Source organism: Sus scrofa, chromosome 8 (genome assembly GCF_000003025.6).
Source record: "Sus scrofa isolate TJ Tabasco breed Duroc chromosome 8, Sscrofa11.1, whole genome shotgun sequence".
In the NCBI taxonomy this organism is placed as follows: domain Eukaryota; kingdom Metazoa; phylum Chordata; class Mammalia; order Artiodactyla; family Suidae; genus Sus; species Sus scrofa.
The window spans coordinates 82,613,443-82,641,411 of NC_010450.4; the positions used below are offsets into that span (position 1 = coordinate 82,613,443).

Consider the following 27,969-nt stretch of genomic DNA (forward strand, 5'->3'; position numbering starts at 1 on the left):
TGGCCATAAAATGAAAAATAAAAACGAGGGAGCTTCTTAAAGCCACCTCTTAGCTAGTTGTAATGCAGAATCTGAAACGATTTCAGTGAACTTTTTGTTTTCAGTTTCATTAAAATATACTGGTCTGAACTGCACTTTGGATGGATCATCACATACAGACCATCATGCACGGGGCATTTGGAAAATACTGGTTTACTGAGTTATGCAGACTTACCAAATATTGATATGTTTCATTATACAGGATAAAAAAATTATTAATGTCAACACTGATCTTATTTGAAAAGTCTCTGCTGGGAGGCTGTCGAGTTCACGGTGTAGGGTACAGGTTTTCCCAATTTTTTTCCCCCAAATTTTAATTCTTGCTTGAAAGCTTGAATTTTATCTTTGGCTTATAAGTACTGTCAGTTTTTCCATAAAGTATCAACCTTACTTTATTCATTTCCAAGAAACTGTCTGCCAAATACCCACATTTGAATGAACTAAGTCAGTTCTTCTTTCAATTTGAAGTGATGTTCCATGAAAAAAGGTGGCTGGTTTAGCTCCCACCTCAATCACACATGTCCTTTTCCTTGAGATAGCCATCATTCTTCAGTGACAGCAGAAAGTACTTTATGTGTACATTTCATTACATGTAATATCGTTTGTAATATTATTTTCAAAGGGTCAGTCTTTAACAAAATTCATAATTTGTGCTGCTGCTTCATCAAAGACATCCTTAAGTGAAACTGGTGGGGTTATTTTGTTTTGTGGCGCGCATGCGTGTGTGTGTGTGTGTGTGTGTGTGTGTGTGTGTGTCTGTTTACTGTGAGTATGTGGTGGTGAGTACAGCGATTTACTAGGATGGTTTGGTGCCATTGCCTCGATTTCAGCCAAGGTCCTAGTATTTTACTCACCACTGATTTTGTATTCTCAGTGCAAATATCAGCAGAGGGAAAAGGACAGCTAACATCCTAGTATTATTATGAAAACAGCTTTGATCTTGAGGACCCCTGAAAGGATCTCAGAGACCCCGGGGGTGGCATTGGGGGTCCTTACTTTGAGAACCACCTTTCCAAGGTGTCTGCACAGGAGTGAAAATGCCAGGTCTTGCTGTTTGTGCTTCCTTGACAGTTTTGCTTGCCCATGTGACAGTGTGGCACTTTGTGACTCTGCACTGAGAACCCCAAAGGCAGGGACCTTTACCCCACAAGGGTTCTCAGGCTTTATGAGACTGTTTGAAATAGCTTCGAGTTCTTTTGTTCAGTTTGCAAATTTGGATGAAAATAGGCATGTTGCTGTATATGTTTGTTTTAAAATAAGTGAAATGTTTTCAATAAACATAGCAGTTAAATAACTTTTCTTACCCATAAATATATATGTTACAATGTTGATCTCTGAAGATGTTTTATTTTGTCCTGTGACTTCCTGGTACCCTCTTAGAGGAGAACTCCAGTGGGTACCACAAATCTAGCATGATTTATCGTGGGGGGTGCATGGTTGCGTACAGAGATGCCTGAAGTTTTCAGGCCTGGGAAGCTAGATGGTCTTCTTGTGTTCCTTTTCTGGGCTGCTGTCCTCACTGTCCATGAACCCACCCTAGACAGCCAGCCACCTGGGTGTTATCCTACCTACCACTCTCTTCCTTTCCTCCCACATCAAATTGACCATCACTTGATTGACCACTTTTTTTTTTGGTCTTTTGTGTCTTTTCTAGGACGCTCCCATGGCATATATGGAGGTTCCCAGGCTAGGGGTCTAATTGGAGCTGTAGCCACCGGCCTACACCAGAGCCACAGCAACGCAGGATCCGAGCCGCATCTGCAACCTACACCACAGCTCACGGCAACGCTGGATCCCTAACCCACTGAGCAAGGCTAGAATCTGCAACCTCATGGTTTCTAGTCGGATTCGTTAACCACGGCACCACAACACGAACTCCCACTTTTTTTTTTTTAATGATTTTCATTTTCTCCATTATAGTTGGTTTACAGTGTTCTGTCAATTTCTACTGTACAGCAAAGTGACCCAGTCTCACACACACCACACACACCACACACATATATAAAATATATACATTCTTTTTCTTACATTATCCTCCATCATGTTCCATCATAACTGACTGGGTAGAGTTCTCTGTGCTATATACAGCAGCAGCTTATTACACTCCAAATGCACTCCAATGTGATAGTTTGCATCTACTAACCCCAAATTCCCAGTCTATCCCACTCCCTCCCCCTCTTCCTCACTCCCTTCTCCTTCCTCTTGATTGACCACTTGTTGATCCTACTTCCAAAATATTTCATTCCTCATACCCATTCCCTGCCACCACTTTAGTTTATGCTGGTATTTTTTCCATAGGAAGAACATCTTGGAGTTCCCTGGTAGCTTGTGTTAAGGATCCAGCATTGTCACTGCTGTGGCTTGGGTCGATGGTTCCATCCCTGGCCTGGGAACTTACACTTGCCACAGTTCTGCCAAAAATAAAGTAATAACAAAAAAATAAAACAAAAGAATTGACATCCTTTTTGTCTCAGTCTCATCTCATCTTCCCCGACCTGACTTCTCTGTAATCCAGTGTTCACTGTAGACTTTCCAAAACACTCATGTAATCCAGATAATCCTTATTTAGGACTTTTTAGGCATTCCTTAAAAGGATAAAGTTTGCTATTCTTAGCAAAGTATAGAAGATGCTTCATCACCTGAGCCCCCCCGTATCTCTTTTTTCAACCATATCAAGCGATGTGTTTTGCAAACCACCATGCTTATGTCTCCAGAGCTTGTTGTAGTCTTTTCCCTACGTCTGTCTGCTTTGCCTGACAGCCTTTTCTTAGCCTTCAACACTCAGGTCTCTGAGAAGCCTTTCCTGCTTCCCCTCCTCCCCCATCATTGTCCCACCTCCCGGACAGATTTAAGCATCCCTTTCTCTGGTTCCCACGGGTCTCTCATAATACCTCCCATGCTGCGTATAATTGCTTACTGGTCTATGTCCTTACTGACTGTGAGCTTTTTAAAAAGGGCATGGACTGTTTCTTACTCATTTCTGTACGTTCTTGTGCATAACCATACTTGGTAGATAGTAAGTGGTGAGGAAATATTGTTGAATAAGTGAAGGAAAGGAGTGAAGAACACGCCACAGAATCAAAGATAGGAGGTATTCGAGAGTTCATGTCATGGCTCAGTGGTTAATGAATCCGACTAGGAACGTTTGGGTTTGATCCCTGGCCTTGCTCAGCGTGTTAAGGATCTGGTGTTGCCGTGAGCTGTGGTGTAGGTCGCAGATGGGGCTGAGATCCCGTGTTGCTGTGGCACTGGCGTAGGCCGGCGGCTACAGCTCCGATTCCACCCCTAGTCTGGGAACCTCCATGTGCCGTGGGAGCGGCCCAAGAAAATGGCAAAAAGACAAAAAATAAAAAGATAGGAGGTATTCTGTAAACGTTGTTGATATTTATTTATTCATATGAATGAATAAAATTAAGAATGGGTGACAGAATCCAAGACATAGGAGGTGTTCCATAAACATTGCTGAATGAATGAATGAATGAATAGAGAAAGTTAAGGATGGGTCACAGGATCGAGGGGTTTCAGGGGTAGAGCGGACAAGGGCGACCATCTCCGGCTGTCTTCCTCTTTCAGAATTGAGAAAAGGATTTGCCTGACTTGTTTCACTGAGCTGGGTGGAGGTGATGAGCAGGGCCACGAGCATGCCCATGGATGTGGCCTAGAGATGACTGGACAAAGTCATGTGCTTCCGGAGGAGACTTGCCCAGGAGAGCAGAGGCCAGGCCCGCACCACTGGGGGTTACCACAGCCGGAGTGCGAGAGCACTTTGTGGTTGGAAGTTTGTGGCACATTCCAGACTGTAGAGTCTCCCCTCTGTTATTGGCTGCCGCTCTCTGTCCTCAAACTGTGCCAAGACTAAGATTTTCCTGATGACGGGGCATATTCTACATCTGGATTCCACGGTCATAACAACCAGAAGTTTCCTGTCCTCTTTGGTTGAGGTGATTATGATATAGCACGGGGTAGTAATAGCAACCATTTTGAGGTGAGTGCTACTATTTCATTTTTTGGGGTTTTTTTTGGGGTCTTTTTTAGGGTCATACCTGCGGCATATGGAGGTTCCCAAGCTAGGGGTCAAATTGGAGCTGCAGCTTCCAGCTTATACCACAGCCACAGCAACGTAGGATCTGAGTCGCGTCTGCGACCTACACCACAGATCACTCATGGCAACGCCGGATCCTTAACCCGCTGAGTGAGACCAGGGATCGAACCCCCCTCCTCATGGATACTAGTCGGGTCCTTAACCCACTGAGCCACAACGGGAACTCCTAAAGAAATAATTTTTTTTTTTTTTTTTTTGGTCTTTTTTAGGGAAGTTCTACTATTTAAAATACTCTGTTCTCTCACCTGTGGTTTCTAGGTGCCTGGGAGGGAGAGAAAGGTGAAACTGTATTCCCCACATGCTAACTCTTGGCCAGGGGCCCTCCTTCCATAATTCTGATTACCTTGTCAGTGACCATTAATATTCCATTTCGTTATTGGGGCAGTGGGCTTGTAGATATCAGGAGGGTCTAGTAGGAAGCAGGGTGGGATCTTCCTTTCATGGAGGTGAGCACCACTTCTGCTGCCTAGGCTTGTGCCCTTTCTGTTTTGCCATGCCACTTCATGGTCTAGAAATGTGGGGTTTTGGTTAGGCAGAACTTGTCACAGTTTCATCTGATCAACTTGGTAAATTCTTGAAGTTGCATGTATGTTATGTACTTCAAAGGAGGAGGTTTTGTACTTCTAGTTTAATGTTGTATGTGCTTCGCAGTTTACACAAGCCTCGCCATCTCAGCAGGACCACGGGGCCTGGGAGGGAGCAGGTGTCATGATTTGATTTTAGAGATGAGGGATCTGAGTACTGGAGGCAGAGCGTTCCACGTCTGTCTGGCTCATCTGTGCAGCCCTGACACCCAGTCTATGGGTTAGTATTGAGTAGGCGCTCCAGGTTTGTTAAATAAACATCAGGAGTTTATATACCTGGTAGGTTCCAAATTTAATCTGGAACCCATCTCTCTGTCTTTTTTTTTTTTTTTTTTGCTATTTCTTGGGCCGCTCCTGCGGCATATGGAGGTTCCCAGGCTAGGGGTCTAATCGGAGCTGTGGCCGCCAGCCTACGCCAGAGCCACAGCAACGCAGGATCCGAGCCGTGTCTGCAACCTACACCACAGCTCACGGCAACGCCGGACCGTTAACCCACTGAGCAAGGGCAGGGATCGAACCCACAACCTCATGGTTCCTAGTCGGATTCGTTAACCACTGCGCCACGACGGGAATTCCCCTGGAACCCATCTCTCTGAATCTCAGCTCAGGGCTTAGTCCACTGCCAAACCATCCTGCTTTTCCCAGAGCCCTACGCAGAGAGATGCAAGAATGAACGAACTCTCATTGGTGTGCATGGGGTTTGGGAACCCTCGGATGTGGCGTTCTGGTGGATTCCCACAAATCTAAATAAGTGCACAGAGCCCTTTAGAATAAAATCTTGTTCTTTTTTTTCCTTCTTTTTTTGGGGAGACCACCCCTGGGGCAAAGGGAAGCTCCCAGGCTAGGGGTCAGATCAGAGCTGTAGCTGCTCTCCTACGCCACAGCCACAGCCACAGCAACACTGGACCCAAGCTGCATCTGCGACCTACACCACAGCTGATGGCAAGGCCAGATTCTTAACCCACTGAGCAAGGCCCGGGATCAAACCCACATCTTCCTGGATATTAGTCGGGTTCTTCACCTGCTGAGCCACAACTGGAACTCCCGAAGATCTCTTCCTTGTTTTCGTTTCTCTTCCTTTAAGTACTTCCCTATAGGATGTTAAGTTATTTCATGTCTACCTGATACTTGCCAACAAACCGTTGGACAAGGATTGATTATCCAATAATAGATTCATGGAGGATGAGCACCAGGGAGATACCTGAGATCATCTAATACAGTGTTTTTAAAGCAAAAGTGAAAAGAAAAAAAAAAAAGAAAAGAAAAATCCTGTTATGGCTCAGTGCATTATGAACCCGACTAGGATCCATGAGGACGTGAGTTCGATCCCTGGCCTCGCTCAGTGGGTTAAGGATCAGGTGTTGCTGTGAGCTGTGGTGTAGGCCGGCAGCTGCAGCTCTGATGTGACCCCTAGCCTGGGAACTTCCATGTGCCACGGGTTCAGCCCTAAAAAGAACAAAAAAACAAAAACGAGTGGAACTCCTGTCTTCAAGGAGTGCTCCAATGTGAGGACAAGATCAAGCCAGTCCGCAGGTTAGGTGTGTGCTCAGGTAGGAGGGAGATGGGGCCACAACCAGGTCCTTCCCTGGTTTTGCAGGGTCGAGCTTACAAATCCTTGATCCAGTCTAACCCCTGTTTTATAGATGAAGAAACAGAGGCACCAAGGTGCTCAGTGACTCACACAAGTGACTGGATTCAGAAGACGGTGGTGAAACTTGTTGCCATCTGTCTGAATTTCCAACATGAAGCACCATTCTGCTTGTATTAGAAAGAAAAATGACCTATTCTTTAGAGCAAGGATCAGCAAATTATGGCCTGCTTTTGGGCAGCCCCTTGAGCTAAGGATGGTTTTTACATTTTTAAAGGGTTGTTTTTTAAAAAAATAAGCAATAGCAGAACACCAAGACTACAGGGCAGAGACCGTGTGTGTGTGTCACAAAGCCTGAAATATTTATTGTCTGGCCGTTTGCAGAGAAAGATCGCCAGCCCTGCTTCACAGGACTCACTGCGTTGACGTTAGGGTGGAAATACCAAAAGAATTTGGCTTTCCCTAAGTAACTTCAAAACATGTAGATTTGAAACAAAGCCTGAGCCGTTGAGAATATTTATATCTAAAAGCTTTTCAAATGAAAGCTTTAAATTGCCCTCTACTTTTTCATCCACCTTTTCAAATGCCACTTGGTGGTGGAGCCTGAGCTAGGAAACTAGGTTTTAGGATATGTGGGAGACTCTTGCAGCCAGAGAGCTGCAGACAGTTCTAAGTTCTAGGAAATGAAAAAGAAGTGGTGTGGTTATTCAAACAGAGAATTGGGGCATTTTATAGACTCCCAAAAGGTTAAGAACAAGAAGAAATGACATACGAGTAATGTAGAGGTCACTTCTGAGAAGTGACCGTGGTCCCTCAGGGGCCGGATGCCTGCCTGTCAGAGGATTTTTGGTTGTTGTTGAGCATTTACCTTGGGGTCGAACCTTCTTCTGAAGCAACAGTAGACATAGTCCCCGACCTCATCCTGGCCACTTGACGCATGTGCAGAAGCACTGAGCTTTGTTGGAAGTGGAGTGGAGCATGGCTCATGGGTGACAGACAACCAGAGCATGGTGCCAGGTTTCTTTCAGGTGAAAGACCTAGCAAAGCTTTCTTAGTGAACCCCCCAGGGGCCATGCCTGAGGAAAGCCCAAGAAGAAAGGGAATCACCCCTGGAATTCTTTAAAGGGAATTAAGTGGGCAAAACTAGCGGACTCCCAGTGGTTAAGGGCTGTTAATCTAGCCCCAGGGTATCCTGGCCCTTGAAATGGCCCTCGTTGGTTGGTTGCTTGTGGTTTTTGTTGTTTCCACTGTCTTTGGACCTGCAGTCATTGACTTGTCTCTGTGTGCCAGAAGCGGAGCAGGGAAAAGAAAAGGCAACAACAAATAAAATATATTGGACCACTTGAGAGCAGCCCTGGCACAAAGCCTGGATCCAGTAAAGGTTAAAATTGTTGGCTCCATCAGCTTTGGAAGTTGCTTTGAGTGAGGGCTGTCCTTGTGATCAGTGTCCTTTAGTGTCATGGATTCGGGTGCAAAACCCAAAGAGATAGTCTTACAGGATTCTAAAGCCGCATCTCCTTTTGTGACTATGTGGGGGCTTGTGAGCTGCTTCCTCTGCAGCTTTGTTTTCATATGTATTTCACCCCTAAATAAAAAGTGATGTTATCTCCTCTCCCTGCTGAATGTCTTATCCCCAAGGCGCTTTTCCTTCTGGAGATACATACCTTGCGAGTAAATAAAGGGCTTGCTGAGCGAACTTTTCTGTTGGCAGGCAAAATGATTATGACCGTGATGTGTTTCATTCCAAGGTGCTGTGATGTCAACTCCTGGTAAATGTGTCCACAAAAAAATGTATCATCTTATGTATAAGCTAAGATTTTTACTAAGTAGCCATTTATCTCTCCACAGAGGGCTGTTCTTAGAGGACAGCGTGGGTTATGATGTTATTAGGGGCTTGTTGTTGCTGCTAAGTTCTTTTTTGATCTATTAAGAATTTCCTGGTGATTTGAGTAGTTTGGTAATTTACCGTTCATCTTAGAATAGGTATTGGTAATACTGGGATGAAAACATTTATATAAGAGGAAAATAAAAGTCGAGGAAGCAGATAATTGACCGATTTATCAGCCTGAGCAGACAATTTTTCTGATAACGCCATGGTGGCCATGGTAAATTTACTTCTGATTCTGGAGGGGACAGATTCTATATGCTTTTTGTAACATGGAGGTGCATGAAGGGGTGAAACAGCAAGGAATCAATCCTCGGACTAACCAGTACTGTTTTGGTCTCTTGATTGGCCTTTTGGCCAGTGGATTCCTGCTGCATTTTCAGCTATCCCTTTGTTTTACTTTTTTTCTTTTTTAGGGCCACACTTGTGGCTAATGGAGGTTCCCAGGCTAGGGTGCAGATTGGAGCTACAACTGCCGGCCTACACCACAGCCACAGCAATGCTGGATTCTTAACCCACTGAGCGAGGCCTGGGATCCAACCCTGCATCCTCTTGGATACTAGTCAGGTTCGTTTCCGCTGAGCCATGGGCGGGAACTCCCAGCTCTCCCTTGCTAGAAGCTCTCCCTCCTAGCTACTCCCTTTCTTGGTAATTTGCCACAACAAATGTGGTGGCGGAGGTGGTGGTGGGAGTGTGTGTGTGTGTGTGTGTTTTGGAGATCTAAGTTTCTCTAGTAATAGAAGGCTTCTCTTGCTTAAAGTCTTTCATTTGAGAGAAATTTGGCTAAAGTTTAGAGAGGAGCAAAAATAACCTTTTAGTTTGCTCATAATCACAGTAGCTTCCCTCAGGGGACTTCATTCTGAAGGGCAAGATGGTCAGTTTTGGGCAATAAAGCCTAGCTCATAAGAAAACTGCAGTACCAACCGAGGCTACAGTTTAGAATCCAGAGCTGAACAACCCCAGAAAAACGTCTCAGGCCTTCATTCAAACTTCAGCGTATTCGTTTTCTGAAGCTGCCATTACAAAGTACCACAAATTGGTTGGCTTAAATGACCAAAAAAAAGGGTTTTTTAAAAATAATAATTATTTTTAATCAATAAGATTGTGTAACAATGATATGCCATAATTTAATACAAACAAAGCGGATATTGTCATCCCATGAGTCAAAAGAAGGTCAAATGGCAGAAATGTGTCGTCTCACTGTTCTGGGGGCCAAAAGTCCAAGATCAAGGTGTCGGCAGGGCCAGGCTCCTTCTGGCGACTCAGGAAGGAGCTGTGGGGTCGGGGCAGTGGGGGGAGGTGGGGGAATCTCTCTCCCAGCTTCTGGTAGCTCCTCGACTTGTGGGAGCATAACTACAGTTTCACATGGCCACGCTTCCTGTGTTTGTCTGTCTCTGTGTGCAAAGTTCCCCTTTCTATAAGGACACCAGTCATATTGGATTAGGAGCCACGCTAATGGCCTCATTGCAACTCAACTGTCTGCAAAGACCCTCTTCCAAAACTGATCACATTCACAGGAACTGCGGGCTGGACTTCACATCTTTTGGGGGAACACAATTCAGCCCACGACACTAGGTTTTCATTCTTGGTTTGCACGCAGTTTTCATAGGCCTGGTGCTTGTTATTTAGTCATGGCAGACTCAAAGCCGCAAATTTAGAAGGAAGGGGCTCTTCAGAGAGCCTAATAGAGGGGAAAAAAAAGATTCAAAAGGACGGTTACAGTAGGAACAGGAGCTTAAAATACCATTGCATGGGGCCATTAATATGGGGGCAAGCTGCTAAAAAGTCCCAGGAGCTTTGAGACACATCTCAGAACATAATAATCATGTTACCAACATGATTATTATGTTCCACGCATCTCGTTTGAATATGTTTGCCTTTTTAAATCCCATCAGAATGAAATAAAAATATGTTGACTATGTGACAGTCCTTTGGTACTTTTTGGTTACCTGAAAAATTACATTTTTGTCACTCCTACTCATATTCTGTCAGATGTTCTGATGGTTTGAGCTTCAACCTTGCTTTGTCACTAAGTGTGTGCCTTGAGGGAGCCTTTTGGAAGCTTGGTTTCCTGGTTTGTAAAACAAAGAGAGTAGAGGCTACCAAGTACAACTATTGTGAAGATCAAATTTGCTGATGCATATTAAAATACCTCGTGTAGGTGTTCCCGTTGTGGCTCAGTGGAAGACGAATCTGACTAGTATCCATGAGGACACAGGTTCCATTCCTGGCCTTGCTCAGTGGGTTAAGGATCTGGTGTTGCTGTGGCTGTGGTGTAGGCTGGCAGCTACAGCTCCAATTCCATCCCTAGCCTGGGAATCTCCATATGCTTTGGGTGTGGCCCTAAAAAAACCTTGTGTAGAATCAGATCCATGTCCAGTGCTTTCTGCATGATTGTTCACGCATTCAGCAAATGTTTGTTGGGAACCTGCTGCGATGATCACCTAGTGACTTGATAGTAGAGGCACTGGCCTCTCACTGGGCCGTTGAATCCAAGTCCCGCCTTTTCTGTGAATCCTTTTGAGACCTTGGACACATCGCCAGCCCTCTCTGGGCCTCTGCCTAGAGGCTTGGCATGTGTACTAGATCTCCAGGGCTTTTCCATTGCTGAGTAATTCCTGTGACAAAGGTCAACTTCAGCAAATAGAGGTATAGTTCTTGATAACCTACAGATCCATTGTACCATCCTGGGAAGTTATCCTGGGCTTTTGCTTTGCTTCCTGAAGTGGGGTAACAGGGCAAGTGTTGTTTTTTGATAGTAATAACGATGACAGCTGCCCCTTAGTGAACTCTTGACACTGTGCTACATACCTTCCATACATTCTTGCTTCTCCTAGTATGGTACATATTTCTCTAAAGTAAGTGGGTGTCCAGAAGGACACCTTCCAGGAGAATGAATGTTCTTGAATGGTTGGTGAGAAACACCCCCTATAAGTAAGGACAAGCACAGCTGTAATATGGGGTGCAGAATTCACTTGAAATGTTCAGCTAAAACTCAAAAGAACTTTGGGGTTTCCTGGGGCGGGGTTCAACTTCAAGCTTATGTTTCCCTAGGGTGCTGTTGCATTTTCTTGGCCGCCACGGAGGCTCTGGTAGAAAAGTTTAAAAAACAGGTTATTTTTCCCTATTCTCTCTTTGACTCACATGAGAAAAATAGAATTGTCATTTTTTAATTTTGAAAACAGTTTTCATTTCTGGTACTGACAAGGGCTACCTTTCTGATTGTTAAGCGCTTCTTCTTTCTCATTTCTACATGTGACAAATAATTGAGCACTCACTCAGTGCTGGGTACCATTCTAAATTCTGCAGATACAGCAGCATGCAAAATAAAGCCTTTACTCTCATGGGCTTTCGATTCTAATAAACAGTGATATTTAGGGGAGACCTGAGGAATCAAGGGAACCAGCTATGTGGCTCTTTTGGGGGCGGGGAAAGATTTCAGGCAAGGGAATAATAGCACATGCAAAGGCCCTGAGGCAGGAGCCTACCTTATTTTCAAGGTAGAGGGGTTGGAGCTGAGGTTGGAAGGATACAGATTATGTAGCGCCTTGACGTCAAGGTAAGGGTTTTGGATTTTATTCTGAGAAATGTGAGAAGCCATTGTGGAGGCTTTGGGGATGGGAGTAGTGGAATTGGACATGGTATTTTTAAAAAAACTTACTCTGGCTGCTGGTAAGTAAGTAAAAATAGCAGGGTAAGAATCGGAAATAAGGTGACCAGCCGGAAGGTTCCTGCCATAGTCCAGTCAAGGTGTGCAGTGCTGTCAGTAAGGGTGGCAGTGGTAGAAATGGTGAAAAGTAGCAAGATTTGGGATGTACATTGAAAGGAGAACCAACAGAATCCGTGAATGAATTTGATGGGTGTGAGGGAAAGAGGATAGTTGAGGCTGGCTGTGGAGTTTTGGTCTAAGCAGTTGTAGGGATGGAGGAGTTGCTATTTATGTTGAGATGGGCAGTTTGGATGGAGATGCTTGGGTAGTTCCTCCATCACTGGAAGATCTGGCAAGTTGATAGAGACTATTGAAATTGGCGGAGATACTGTTTGGCACTCACTTGGAAGATAAGGAGCAAGGTGTTCATTTGTGCTATTTTTGTTTTCCTCATGGGCCCTTACCATGAATAATTTGCAAACACTGCTGTGTGCAGAATGCTCATCTTGACCCAGGAGGCTGCCCTGCTAGGATGCTTATCCTCTCTAGATTCCTCTCCTTTCCCCATGCCCGCATTGCGCCTTTTCCCCAGCTGGACTGGTGACAGGGATCTGGTTGTCTTCTCCACCCTGGCAGTTTATTTATTTATTTATTTTGCTTTTTAGGGCCACAGTTGTGGCATATGGAAGTTCTAATATGGCTAGGAGTCTCATTGGAGCTACAGCTTCCGGCCAACAGCACAGCCACGGCAACGCGGGATCCGAGCGCATCTGCGACCTCCACCACAGCTACAGCTCACGGCAACTCCGGATCCTTAACCCACTGAGCGAGGTCAGGGATAGAACCCACAACCTCATGGTTCCTAGTCAGATTCGTTTCCGCTGAGCCATGACGGGAACTCTTTTTTTTTTTTTTTCCCCCTCCACCCTGTTAGTTTAAATAACTAGCAGTTCTTACGTGTTCCTCTTGGCTGACGGTGATGGGTGCCCCCCCCCCCCCCGCCCCGCACCGATGTTCCATGACCTTGGTCTCCGAGGCTTGGTCCCCCGGAACCGATTGCTGGCACGCGCACGTCACTCAGTCTGTGGACCTGGAGCCTCGAACCCCTGAGAGGTCTCTTCATCGCGCTAAGAACCGGTGTGAAGGATGGGCTGAGGCTTTCCGGCCACAAAGGGACAGCTGAAAAATTGGCAAGTAAACCTGCCTAAATGAAAATGTTTTATGTTCAGAATCATAAATTGGGTTCCGAACAGCTTGATGTACAGAATACTAAACCTTTATTCAATATTATAGAGGTCACTGCTTTTGTCCTCCTGGTGTCAGTTCCCTCACCTTTCTTCTGTGACCCACATTGAGCCATCCGGAAAGCCCGCCTCCTGGCTTCAGCGATAGGTCCAGGGAGCGGAACATGCCCTCTAGCAGGCCAATCAGAGGGGGGACAGACCGTTCTCCTGTGGTGCGTCATTGAGGGTTTAAACGCATAAGCTGTGCAGTTAGGATTTTAGTCTCCTGGGAAAGACGGCCCCAGAGGAGAAGGCTAACCTTCTAGAAGAGATTAGAGGCAAATGAGAGGGAGCTTGGAGTGTGCTTTCAACGCCCTCGCTGATGCTACTAGCAACATGGTGCTCCACCCTGTGTTTGAGGTGGGGCCTGAGAACACGACGTGACACCTAACTTCCCCGCAGTCCTGGCTTTCACGTCCTCCCCTACTATGGCCAGGCTTCTAGTGGAAGTGCAAACGTGACTGACTCAGTCCTGCCTCAGGCCTTTATAACTTGGTGGTTTGATTTTGAAACTACAGAAAGGTAATTGGTCAAATCTGCCCTTAACAAATCAACAGATGGTATGTTTTTAAAATGTGAAGAATGGGAAGTTCCCTTGTGGCTCAGCAGTAAGGAGTGTGACTAGTATTCTTGAGGATGCAGGTTCAATCCCAGGCCTGGCTCAGTGGGTTAAGGATCCAGCGTGCTGCGGCTGTGGTGTAGACCTATTCAACCCCTAGCCTGGAAACTTCCATATGCCACCGGTTTGGCCCTAAAAAGCAAGCAAGCAAACAAACAATCAAAACTGTGAAGAATGGAGAATCTGAAACATTTTCCTTAGGTGAATTTATCTAACATAGGTCACCAGCATATTAGCTGACTCCATGACTGGGCTATTTCATACTGTTTGATAGTTTGCAGAGGAGCAAGTCCTCTTCTAAGTGAATTTCCAATGTCTTGAAATCTTCATCCTCTGAAGTCCCTTTCCAAAGCCACTTGCGCAAGTGGAATTAATCATTCGCTTTTTTATGCGTGCAGGACTCTTGCTCTGTGATGGCACCAGTCACTGTGTTTCATGTGCTTGTGCAGCGCTTGTTCTCTTGCTGGTTTATAAACTGTTGGCCTAGAAATTGTTGCTTCTCTGAGGCTCCCTGTTGCCTCAGAATGTAGTAAATGCTCAGTGAATGTTGAATTAAATCAATTATTAACATTGGTTTTACTAGGAGCTTTTGTACACCTCTTCTTAAATTTTATAGAACTCTTTTGTATACTATTGCAAGGAAATATCTGTTGTGTGATTTAAGGTACCTATTCTAGGTATAACTGATAATAATGACAACTGTGTGGCCTCTTTAGCTGTGGATATGTTTTAGGTGGAAAGGGAAAAATGTGGAAGATTTTTAGATGAAAATGAACCTGAAGTTTATAGGGACCAGGTGATCACACCTGTAGGCACAAGAAGAGGGTGCTGGCTCCCGAAGTGTCCATGAGTCGGCTCCATCCAGGCAAGTCCTGAGAGCTTAATCCTGGTTCTCTTCAAAACTTTTTGGTTAGATTCATGTAGACCTACTGGTAAGAGTGTTTTGTGGGTAGACTTAGAAGTGAGGCTTTTAGGCTTCCATCTCCACTCGCTTTAACCTCAGCCAAAGGGGTGAAAATTAATAAATGACTCCTTATATCTTTCTGTCTCTCCACTTACAATCCTTCTGAACATGGACCTTCTGAATTGAATATCAGTCCAATTAAATGCATCTGATTAAAACCGTCAAACCGAAAAGGAAGTGAGTTGAAAAAAAAAATGCAGCAAGAGTTGCAGATCTCAAGTTACCCAGTTTCTCTGCATGAGAACTGAATTATAAATAAATGTGTTTATAATAAATATATGTTTAGAAGGTAGTGGAATTTTGTTTTCCCCAAAGGAGAAATATTTGCCACATGGAAACAAAATGCATTCAACATATTTTCATTCTGTAATTGCGCCATTTCTATTCTTAATTTTCTGGGTTTCTGATTTAAAGGGAAAAACCCCACAAACAGACTGTTGTGTAAAATTGACAGGAATGAGTGTGAACCTGGCTGTCACAGACATGGGTTGTGGTAAAATTAGCAATGGAAATAGCTTCCTATTCTGGAGGTTAAAAATAATTTATCTAAAAAGGAGTTATTTACATTGGCCGTTCAGAGGCTTCCCAGGGAGCCTGAGTTAGGAAAGCTGTGAAATCCACCATGGATGCTCTGGGAGCATTTCCGGGAGGGTGGTGTGTGCGGTGCCCTGTGATTAAGCGCCAGTGTTCCTTGCTGGTGACAGACAGGGAAACGGAGTTGTCTCTCTGCCCAAGGTGGGGGTGGGGGGCGGGGCCTTTTTTTTTTTTTTTTTTTCCCTCAAATTGGGAAAGAGGTTCAAAAGTCAAGCCTCACTTGTCCTAAAGTTTGCGATGGCCGACAAATTAATCCCCTAGATTGCAGGACTGTGTCTGTTTGAGCTTGTCGTTGACAGAAACTTTTCTCATTATGCAGCGTGAAAGGTGCTGGAGGCCAGGGTGGTCCTGCAGGTCCCAGTCAATGGGAGCTCCCCCAAACTGGACCAGGGAACACGTCCTGGATGAAACTGTATGTGAAAATAAACAGTAGCCCAACAGAAAGGAAACAACATTTTTTGGGGGAAGAAAATCCTTGTTGTCACTGTTTTATGAACCGAAAGCTTTGTTGGACCCTGTTAGGATTTTTCTCTCATCTCTGCAGGTCCCCATTTCTCTTGCATTCATGTCTCTGAGAGCATCCCTCACCTCAGGTGATGACAGAATAATTTCAGGTGTGTTTCTTCTTGGGTTTCTGGTCTGATTCTTTTTAGGCATGCATTACACTTATTTGGTGGTTTAGTACTCGAATAGCCTTGATTTCAGTAGCAGCATCTTTGGAAAAGTGACTAATCAAGTATTATAAGCTTAAAAATATTCTTTATGTGACTGAGTTTTCTTGTTGTCCAGAAGAGAGTGTACCCACACACACTCAGTGGTGTGTCCACAGAGCACAGAGAAATGGATGGTTGAGAAATATCCAGGTACTTTAAAGGATATAAATTGGTCTGTTTAAGAAATGCTTTGCTTGTTGGCTTGCTCTGGGCTTGTGTTTTGGCGAGGTTGGAGAAGTTGCCTTAAATGTACGTATCAGCTCTTTGTATTCTTCCTGGACGCTTGGATCTCCTTATCACTGCTTGATGGGATTAGAGCCTGAATTGACAACCTCTTTAGTTTTTGACCCATCTCTTTATCACGTGTTTTGAGGAGGAAGATTCTTGCTCTCTGAGGGCGCGGAGGGGGTAGGAAATTCAACTTTGCCTTTGGGGCTTTGCCCATAGATATGCTGAATTTCTTAGGCGGTTGAGTCTGTTTTTGATGGCAGAGAGGGAATGGACAGAGTTGAGTGTAGGAATAATGGATACTGACCTCTTAATGGTTTATCTCAAAATAAAGAGTGGATACCGCCCTTAGCAGTGAGAATTCTCTTGCTGATTTCTGTTTCCAGTGGGTGGAAGGAAGGCTGACTCAGGGTAAAAGGACAGATCCTACTAGAAGCTGCCATTTAAAGGCCATCTGCCAAATGCTGCAGGGGTTTTGAGGAGGAGCCCTGGGCCGGTTGTTGAGAGATTTGGGTTCTTGGTTCCAAGGTTAGCAGTAGGTTGCTAGCTGTGTGTCTTTGATCCAACCAGGTAACCTTTAAAGTATGTCAGAGTTTCTGTAAAATGACAAGACTGGACATGGATGTGGTTGTAATTCTGGGTGGTTGGGGATTCTCAAAACCCCAATTTTATGTTCCTTGTTAATTGGTCCATACTATAAGAATCTAGACCAGTTTTGACTATCTGGAGCCACTAAAGTTTGACAGAAACACAATCTACAAGTATTTACTTTTTTTTTTTTTTTTTTTTTTAAACTGCCCACAAGATGCAGAAGTTCTGGGCCAGGGATCCAGTCCACACCACAGCAGTGACAATGCTGGATCCTTAACCCGCTGAGCCACCAGGGAACTCCAGTATTTACTTTTGAGTCATTTATTTTCCTGTGTTAGTTCATTTAGTGGGTGTTAAAAAGATCAAAGGAGAGGTTCTTCAATGAGATCGTCAGCTATTCTTACTGTAGTGATTTTTACTTTTTATTACTGAAGCTCATTTACAATGTGGCATTAGTTTCAGGTGTACAGCAAAGGGATTCAGTTATGCATACATATATGCTTATTTTTTTTCAGATTCTTTTCCCTTATAGGTTATTGTAATATATTGAATATAGTTCCCTGTGCTCTACAGATAGGTCTTTGTTGGTTAACTAGTTTATATAGTCTTACTGTAGTGATTTTAAATCTTTATTCATAGGCTAGTTCCCATGTGATTTGTCTAAAAAATAAGGTATTTAATCTGAAATCAAGAAAGGTGGTTTGCCAGCGGAATATGAAGTTAGCCCTGTTGTTGAAATCGATGTTGACCGCTTGGTGTTTGGTAAAAGCATCTTTGTGAGAAGGCACTGGAGAGATGAGTTCAGGGTCCTGCTGATTTCAGGAAAGATGAAAAATGTTGAAATCAAGTGGGAAGAAGGAAATGTGGCAAATCACAAGGAACCAGACTGTTTTTAACAGAGAAAATCCAATTTTATCTGCTTTTTTCCAGCAAATTCCATTTGCTATTTTATATTTTCTTGATAACTTAATAAGGAATCTCAGGAAGGAGTTGCAGAACTTAGTGAAAGAGAATTTATCATTTGTGACATTTCTTCTCTAAAGAGCACGGGAAGATCAATGTATTAGCTTGCAGTTCGTACATTACTAGTTCTGGCCATTTCTATTCGGAAAGGAAACAGCATGTTATATAGCAAAGCTTGACACAGTGGGGAATTGTGGCTCAATCCCGAACCCTTCATTGGAGTCTGCTAGGGACCACTGTGCTAGGCATATTTGGTATCTGTAGATAACAAGACACAATTCCTGCCTTCAGGGAACACCAACCCTTATTTTTTTTAGAAGATAAGCTGGTAGTAGACAGATCATTTAGAATAATGTAATACTAATATTTAGAAGAAGGGAATGTTGGCTGTGCATTCAGAATATGCACAGAATCTGGCTGATTCTCACCACCTGCAACCGCCTTGAGCGGGCCTCCCTGCTCTCCCACCCTTTTACCTGCATTCTCTCTTCCACTGGCAGCCAGAACAAACCTTCGAAAGTTACATCAAGTCACTGCCCTGCCCCTCCCCCTGCAGTGGTTCCCATTTGCTCCAGATGCACAAGTCTCTCTCCTTTGCAACACACACATTCTCTCTCTCTCTCCTTCTCCATATTTCTCTTTTTATCCTACTCCTCTGACACAAACTCCACTCTCCCCACAATGGTGTCCTTGCTGGTCCATGGACATGCCAGCTAAGTGCCCACATTAGGGCACTAACAGTGACACCCCTGCTTGTCCCCCCCCCCCCCCGCCGGGCCAGTCTCCCAGAGATTCTGCATGAACAACTACTGGCCTCTTTCAAGTCTGCTCAAATGTCACCACCTCAGTGAAGCCTCACCTGACCACCTTATGTAACATGACAGCTCACCTTCTACCTGTTACCCCCAAACCTCCTGGTCCTGCTCTGTATCTTTTTCTGTAATAAAGATTGCCCTCTGCCTTTCTGTAGGATTTACTCATTTATGAATTTGGTTTAACACTCGCCATTCTCCACTGGAATGTAAACTCCAAGAAGGCAGATCTTTGGTCCAAGTGGCTCAGTCTAGAACAGTCTAGTACAATGCCTGACATGCAGCAGGAACGCCCTCATTATTTGTTGACGGAATGAGTGAAGAAATGAAAAAGAAAGATTAACTCTGACTGAGAGTTCTAGTGAGAATCAAGAGGAAGAATCCTTTGAGCTGGGTGTTGAAGGATGGGCGGAATTGCACTGTCAGGTTTTCTGGATTATTATTATTGTTATTCCAGATAGAAGAATATTTTGAGCCAAGATGGAAAAGTGACAGAGCCCACAAGTGCTCTTGGGAGGGCAGAGCATCCCATCCCGCCTGACCAGCGCCGGGGGAGCAGTGACGGCAGCAGTGGGGGAATAGATCCCTGCCTGTGTTCAGGTGGCAGGCGTGTTGGGGACTGGAACCGAGGGCTCTCAAACCAGCAGCTTGCACAGCGTGGGAGAGATTGTCCCTTTAAGAATGAGAGTGGAGTTTGCTCATGGGATCTCATTTTTACATAGTACTTGACTGTTTTCAAAGCATGGTCACGTGTTATTATGACTGAAACTTCAGAACTCCATGAAGTTGTTATAATATGTAATAGGCAGGTGTTATTTACAGGTTTTAGTAAACTTAAAAATAACTGCGTTTTATATCAAGCCAGCTAAGTGACTTGCCTGAGGTCGTGGAGTGAGAAAGTGGGGAAGCGGTGTCCTTCTGCCTTGGGTCTCATGGCCGTGTTTCCCCTTCTGCTGGGCTGCCTCTATTTCTGTTGTTAATTTATTTTATTGAAGTATAGTAGATTTATAATATTATGCTAATTTCTGCTGTACAGCAAAGTGAGTTGGTTACACACACACACACACACACACACACATTCTTTTTCGTATCTTTTCCATTGGGGTTTATCAAGGATATAGTTCCCTGTGCTATTCAGTAGGCCCTTGTTGTTTGTCCATCCTATATGTAATAGTTTGCATCTACTAATCCCAAACTCCCAATCCTTCACTCCTTCACCCCTGCCTCCCCCTGGTGTCAGGCTGCCTCTTTAATTCTGACCCCATCCTAAAGATACCATGCTGTTGTTTTTACCACAGTACAAGCTCCTTTCCATTTCCCCATCACTGAACATAGTGGTTGCTGCATCCTGTTTCTTCTCTACCACATTTTCTCTTTCTTCCTTTTCCATTTCACTTCATCTGGAATAAGTACGACCGTGATGAACGTGTGTGGAAGCCGGGTGTGTTTTTATTTTGGCCTGTTCGGCTTCCTTCCAGGCTTCAGCAGGACGGTCTGACTCAGCCCCTGACAATTCTCTAAGCTTGGGTTGTCTTCTGTGTGGTCCTTGGGTGGAAGGGCAGAGGAAGCGTGTCCACAGCTCCATTTGTGTGTCTTCAGGCTTTTGTGTCACTGGCTCTGGCAGTAAACCTGCTCTTCTTAATTCCCCCAGATGTTAGTAGGCAGGAAGAGGCGGAGGCAGAGCTCAGTGAAGGAGAACCCTGGTTTGGGAACTCTTCAGAGACGCCGTCAGAAGCCTCTTATGGAGAAGTCCAGGAGAACTACAAGCTGTCTCTGGAGGACCGGATCCAGGAGCAGTCCACCTCCCCCGACACCTCCTTGGGAAGCGCCACCCCCAGCAGTCACACATTGGAGCTGGTGGCGCTGGACGGTGAGGTCCTGCGAGACCCACTGCAGTGTCAAGATCACCTCTCCCCCGGTGTGTCCTCTTTGTGTGAAGATGACTCTCCGGGCTCCACTAAGCCCTTGAGCAGCAACTTGAGGCGGCTGCTGGAGGCTGGGTCCCTCAAACTCGATGCCGCAGCCACGGCCAATGGCGGGGTGGAGTCCCCGGTCACCGTGGGCTCCAACCTCTCCTTCTCGCCGCCGGCCCACCACGCCCAGCAGCTCAGCGTGCTGGCCAGGAAGCTGGCCGAGAAGCAGGAACAGAATGACCAATACACTCCAAGTAACCGTTTTATATGGAATCAAGGTAAGTGGTTGCCAAACTCAACCACCACCTGCGGCTTGTCCCCGGATTCAGCCATCCTCAAACTGAAAGCTGCCGCCAACGCCGTTCTGCAGGACAAATCGCTCACCAGGACGGAGGAGACCATGCGATTTGAGTCCTTTTCCTCCCCTTTCAGCTCCCAGTCTGCCAGTTCCACTTTGGCAGCTTTATCCAAGAAAGTCAGCGAGAGGAGCTTGACCCCCGGCCAGGAGCACCCGCCCCCGGCCAGCTCGTTCCTTTCCTTGGCTTCCATGACCTCCTCGGCGGCCCTTCTGAAAGAGGTCGCAGCAAGGGCTGCCGGGACCCTTCTGGCTGAGAAATCATCACTGGTGCCTGAGGACCCCCTACCGCCACCGCCTTCAGAGAAGAAGCAAGAAAAAGTAACCCCGCCACCTCCGCCGCCACCGCCTCCACCACCGCCGCCACCGCCACAATCCTTGGAATTATTGTTACTCCCCGTTCCGAAGGGACGAGTGTCTAAACCCTCCAACGCAGGTATGGATGTTTTCCTTTCCGTCGTCCTGTAAGTCTTTCTGCCTGTTGATTGCGATGTCTGATTCCTTGCCTTCTTTCTTGGGTTCCCCATCTGATCCAAGGCAGGAATAAAAAAGCTGGAGAAAAAAAAATGGAGTTCCTATTGTGGCTCAGCAGATTAAACGTCTGACTAGTGGCCATGAGGACGTGGGTTCCATCCCTGGCCTTGCTTGGTGGGTCAAGGATCTGGCCTTGCTGTGAGCTGTGGTGTATAGGCTGGCAACTGCAGCTCCGATTTGACCCCTAGCCTGGGAACCTCCATGTGCCATGGTGCCAGCTAAAAAGAAAGAAAAAAAAAAAAAAAAAAAAAAAAAAAAAGAAAAGGAAAGGGAAAGGAAAAGGAAAAAAAAGCTAGAGCACAACAAAATACTATGAGGAATCAGCCTAGCAGTCTTTCATGTATGTGTGACACAAAGACGTCACCTATAGCTTGATTTTTGAAAGGTAAGGACTCATCTTCGAGACATATAGTAATCCTCCCTTTCATAGAAATGATACTTTTTTTCTTACCAAGTTCAGTCTGGGTCCATACACACAATATTTAACAGGGGAAGATCAAAGCATCTTTGTCATGGAGTGCATGGCGTTACTGAGCAGAGGGGGAGAAAACCTTACTTCTTTTGAAACAGCTGACAAGAGAAAGCTTACTGTCCTACTGCATTCATCACAAATAGACTTTTGCATAATCAGTAACTAGCCTGCCCTAATTTATCACACTGTATACTTTTATGTTAGCATTTCTTATGGGCTCTTTTTGGTGGAATTTAAGCCTTCTTCACTTACCCTGTTTCTTTGTAACTTCTTGTCATAGGAGAACTCTAAAGAGTATGGGCATTTGAATGTAATCAAGGCATTTCCTGCAAATGCGTTACTTTATTCCAGTCCAATCAGATTCTGAAGGAATGTGCATGTGGAAAATGTGAATCATGGGTTTTCCTTGTGGGGACGGTCTTTTCCAAAGGCGAAGCGGCTGTCTTAGAGAGCCTGGACATTCAGTTATTTATCTGCGGGAGAAACTTAGTCACTTGAGTTCTCACAGTGGAAACATCATTTCTTGTACGGGGTGTTTTTTTTTTTTTTTTTTTTTTTTTTAAATTGTGCCCGTGATAAACACGGGGTCCGGAGATGGATGTATGGAGTTTCAGATGTCTCTCGAGGATATCCTACCAGACTGGAACAGGAAGTGGGCTGTGTATATCCTCATCAGTGTAAACGCTGCCATTGTGTGCAGCTCGCCAACTTCTGATCATTTGCAGCCACACTGATGACAAGTGCTTAGAATGGCAAATAATTGACTGAACGATCACAGCGAACATCCATTTGATGCATTTATGACAAATTTCCATTTAAATTGCTGAGTGAGCTATATGCACTCATTATAATTACTTTAAAACTTGTGTAAACAGCAGAATAGAACTAGGAAAATGGATATCTGGAACTTTTATGACTCTTTAAATGATCCAAACTGCTCACTCCAGGGTTTCTCGAGTGTCAATAAAATCCTGACATGTTTATCAAATCGAGTTTCCTTTCCCCTCACTTCACACCTTGCCATCTGGTGAAATAAAGAGAGAAATGGCTAAAATTAGGAAACAAAGAGACGAGCAGAGCGAGTGGGGTAATTTTGCAAGGGAATAAATCACTCCTGGTTTACAGAAATTTCATTTAGGGCTAGCAGCAGAAATAGAGGTATGGCTATCTATGTCAAATGTTACTTTATAAAGGTTTGATTATTGAATAACTGTATTAATGGTGTTCCTACTATAAATCCACCTGGATATTAGTTACTTGGAAACGCTTATTCAAAATTAATAATAAACTTTAGTTGGCTGAAGACTTGGAAAGTGGGAGCTGATAAAACTGTCTCCTGAAGGCAGACAGTAATGACTTTGTCATTTTAAAGTGTCTTGGGTATAACCAGCAATAGTTATGAAGTGTGTAATCTTTTCACTGCCGTGACTAGATGCATGCAAAGAGGAGAGAGGGTCTCAAACTTCCAGGGTGGACGAGACTGTTGGCAGTCTTGTTTTGTTAGAGGGTCTACACTCTAGAGACAAAGATGTGCTCACTTATTGGTTTAAATGTACTTAATCCATGTCAGTATTGCCACAGGCTTCTCAGCAGAATCGAATATGGAGATCTATAAGAAATTTTTTTTTTCTTTTTTCTTTGTTGAGTTTATTCTGTTGCTGAAACACTTGATATTGGAATTAGTGAGAATGTTCATATTGAAAGAGGTGGGAAAGGAATGTCTCAGATTGGAACTCTGCACCCCGCTTGCTGAGTGACAGGAATGTATGCCCCATTTTCCATAAGCCTCTGTTCACAAACCAGGACTTGGCAAAGCGGCTCCATTGATGGAGTAATTACATTGAAAAAATCATTCATTTTGTAAAACTTACCCAAAAGGAAAGATCCCTGCACACAATGGCTCTTGCAAATGATTCCTTGAAGAATGTTCTGTGTGTCAATGTGGGCACATCCTAAATTCAAGTTCTCTTTCTTTAAAAAAATTTTTAAGTTTAAGGATCTGGCTTTATCACTGCTGTGGCTTGGGTTTGATCCATGGCCTGGAAATTTCCTCATACTGCGGGCACGCCAAATTTTTTTTTAATTTATTAAACTGTGGTTGATTTACAATATTGTGTTTCAAGTGTACAGCTTCAGATTCTTTTCCATTATAGGTTATTACAAGATATTAAATATTGTTCCCTGTGCTAAACAGTATATCTTTGTTGTTTATGTTATATATTGTGCTGTGTATCTGTTAATCATATAGTCCTAATTTATCCTTCCCCTGCCCCTTTCCCATATGGTAACCACACATCTGTTCTCTATATCTGTGGGTCTATTTCTGTCTTGTAAATAGGTTCATTTGTGTCATTTTTTTTTTTTAGATTCTACATATAAGTGATATCATATGGTATTTGTCTTTCTCTTTCTGACTTACTTTATGTAATATGAGAATCTCTAGATCTGTCCATGTTGCTGCCAACAGTATCGTTTCATTCTTTTTTTAAATGGCTGAGTAGTATTCCACTGTACCATATGTACCCCATCTTTATCCTTTCATCTGTCAGTGCATACTTAGGTCAATGGACAAGTTCTGTTTTTTATGGCCTGGACTGGAAATAGAAGAGGGGGTGCCTCTTTGCACTGTTCACTTAGAATGAATATCATCACTTCCCACCATTCTAACTGGATTATAGAATATCTGATTGATAGAATATCTGATTTTGTTATTTCTCCTTGTATCCTGGAGAGATGACTTTGTTGGTGTTACTGGGATTACTGGGTTTTTGGGGTTTTTTTTTTTTTTTTCTTTGTTTCTTTTTTTTCTTTTTAGGGCTGCTTTTACTGCAAGTTTGGCATATGGAATTTCTCAGACTAGGGGTTGAATTAGAGCTGCAGCTGACGGTCACAAGCAGCAATACCAGATCTGAGCCTTGTCTGCGACCTATACCACAGCTCACAGCAACGCTGGATCCTTAACCCACTGAGCGAGGCCAGGGATCGAACCTGCACCCTCATGAATAATAGTCGGATTTGTTACTGCTGAGCCACAGTGGTAACTCCGGATCACTGGTTTTCGAAGATGAGGATTGGAAGGGAAGGTGGGTCCTTTCCATCTGCCCCCTCCCTTTCCCCCACTTTTGGACACTACACTGTTGGTTTCAGGGTTTCAGGGGGCTGGATTTGGATGTAACTTGGCTTTATCCAAAAAGCATTATGGGGAGTTCCCTGGTGGCCTAGTGGGTTAAGGATCTAGCATGGTCACTGTTGTAGCTCTGGTTATGTCCATGGCGCAAGTTTGATCCCTGGCCCCAGAACTTCCACATGCTGGGGGCTCGACAAAAAAATTAAAAAAAAAAGGATAAAAAATAAAAAGCATTGCGGGAATGCAGTGAGAGCTGTGACCCATGTTTCTAAACATTTCTCATTATTATTTTTTCCTTTACTTTAGAAAGAAATCTTAGTTTAAGTCAAGCTAAGATAGATAGGTGGACAGACTTCTCACAGCAGGGAAAAAGTTTCTGTAGCCTAAAGATTTAAATAAACAATAAATAACCCACCCCCCAAAAGAAAGAAAGAAAGAAATCCACAAAAATAAATGATGTACCATCCCGATTTCAAGTAGGGCTTATATTTTAAAGCTGTTTCTCACAATGTTGCAAAAAGGGCATAGAAGGTTGATTCTGAAGTTACAAAGCAGGATGCACTAGAAAAGCCAGTCCTGTATTGAGTCATTTAGACACCAGCGTTTCTTTGACCTTCTTTAGGTCAAGGCAAGTCCATGGAAAAAAAGTGTCTTTTAGGTCTGGCCTTATTCGTCTTTTTTGCACAGGATTCTGTTATTGCCAGGTCATGGTGTATTTAATTCCTTAAAGAGTCCACCACTTGATAGACCCCCACACACACCCACCACAAAGAGAGGTGACACTGGAGGAGGAGGTTTCTTTCATGTGACCTTGAGCCCCAGCACATGCGACACTGCTCCTCTGAAAGGGGACACGATAGAGAGAAGATTGTGTCCGTTTGCTCTAAAGATAAATGTCACCCATTGACTCAATTCTCTTTGAAGCTACTGTTCTGTTGCAGCTCAGAATAAAATAAATGGTTTTTATTTTAAAGACAAAGTTTCCTGTAGAAGGCCACCAAGATTCCCAGGATGCCAAGCTCCTGGTTAAAAGGAATAAGTAGGAGAGTTTCCCAGAGAGTGTCTCCAAAGTGTCTTATTTTCCCGAGTCAGGTTTAAATGTGCTTAGATGCCAGCGGAGAGCTAAGAATATGTATGTCCGGGTCAATAGATAGGGTTTTCTGGCTGCTGTTTTCATTCCTATTTATGAGATGTTATTAACATTATTGCAAAAGCATAGGAAGTCCAGAAAGTGAGGTCACCTCTTCTGATACGCCCCGCAGGGTCCATCATCATTAGAGCCATAATCTGGAATGATCGCATACAGGGACTTCTTTCGAAAATTCACTTTTTAATCAAGATTCAGAGCTATCTGCCGCTGTTCTCAATATATTTCCCTGGTGATTTAAACTTAGACCGTCTCTAGATACCAGCCTTATCTCTTAGTTTCTTATTGAATACTTACCAGCTGTTAAAATATGCATCCATTAGTTCAGTGTCAGTAACAACAGAAAGACACAGGGGGGAGTTCCCGTTGTGGCGCAGTGGTTAATGAATCTGACTAGGAACCATGAGGTTGCAGGTTCGATCCCTGGCCTTGCTCAGTGGGTTAAGGATCCCGAGTTGCCATGAGCTGTGGTGTAGGTCGAAGACGCGGCTCGGATCCCTCGTTGCTGTGGCTCTGGCGTAGACTGGCAGCTACAGCTCTGATTAGACCCCTAACCTGGGAACCTCCATATGCTGCGGGAGCGGCCCAAGAAATGGCAAAAAAAGACAAAAAAAAGAAAAAAAAAAAAGAAAGAAAGACACAGGGACATCCATTGCCAATGTAGCTTTTTTTGTTTCTCTGAAATAGGATTTGGGAGATGTGCTCAAATGTGGAAAGATACTACGTCCATGTGTATCGTTAGGCAGGACAATGGCCCGTCCTACGCAGATGCCACTAGTAGGTTAGCAGGCCTGGGGTGGGGACGGTGACTGTGCACAGATTATACACACTCATTGCCACCTAGCATCCTAAACGCCTTCCATGCGTATGGAAGGATCTGTTTGCAGAAACTGCCCACTTGCAAATTACCTCGATTTTCTGCAGATTGCCACTTGGATAGAATAAGACAGAGTTTGATTTCCAAGCCTTTAAAAAATACCTACCCTGAGTAACAGCGATTCAGTTAAAGCCCTCCATGATATATATATATATATATTTTTGCCTACCAAAGTTTTTTTTTTTTTTTTTTTTTTGTCTTTTTATGGCTGCACCTGCGGCATATGGAGGTTCCCAGGCTAGGAGTCAAATTGAAGCTGTAGCCGCTGGCCTATACCACAGCCACAGCAACATCAGATCTGAGCCGCATCTGTGACCTACACCACAGCTCATGGCAATGACGGATCCTTGACCCACTGATCGAGGCTAGGGATTGAACCTGCGTCCTCATGGTTGCTAGTCAGATTCGTTTCTGCTGAGCCATGATGGGAACTCCTAGCCCGCTGAAGTTTTGTTGTTGCTTTGTGGATTTCTGTATGGACAACAGGGCAGAGCACCACCTGGAAGTGAAGATATTGGCAGAGGGACTGTGATGGTCAGACACCTTAGTTCAGTTTCCTCAACTGTACACTGAACTGCTTGGAAATTATCCCAAGATTCTTCCTCGCTTTAAAGTTCCTGCTCGGAGCTCCCTTTGTGGCTCAGTGGGTTAAGAACCTGATAGAATGTCGTGAGGATTCAGATTTGATCCCTGGCCTTACTCAGTGGGTTAAGGATCTGGCATTGCTGTGGCTGTGGTAGGCCAGCAGCTGCAGCTTCGATTGGACCCCTAGCCTTGGAACTTCCATATGCTGCAGGTGTGGCCCTAAAAAGAAAAAATATATATATTTTTTAATAAAGTAAAATAAATAAAATAAAATTCTTTGCCTTTACTTTTTTTTTTTTTTTTTTGTCTTTTTTTGCCATTTCTTGGGCCGCTCCCGCGGCATAT

At 44.3% G+C, this 27,969-nt stretch overlaps 1 protein-coding gene across 7 annotated transcripts in view; it reads left to right on the forward strand.

Annotated features, from left to right (window-relative positions):
- The window catches only part of ZNF827 (zinc finger protein 827), a 187,132-nt gene that overhangs the window by 16,883 nt on the left and 142,280 nt on the right, over window positions 1–27,969 (forward strand). For all 7 annotated transcript variants that reach the window (XM_021101536.1, XM_021101535.1, XM_021101538.1 and 4 more), the window contains exon 2: window positions 20,266–21,318. In XM_021101536.1, coding sequence (XP_020957195.1) covers window positions 20,266–21,318 — 1,053 coding nt within the window. The remainder of the gene's footprint in view (window positions 1–20,265; window positions 21,319–27,969) is intronic.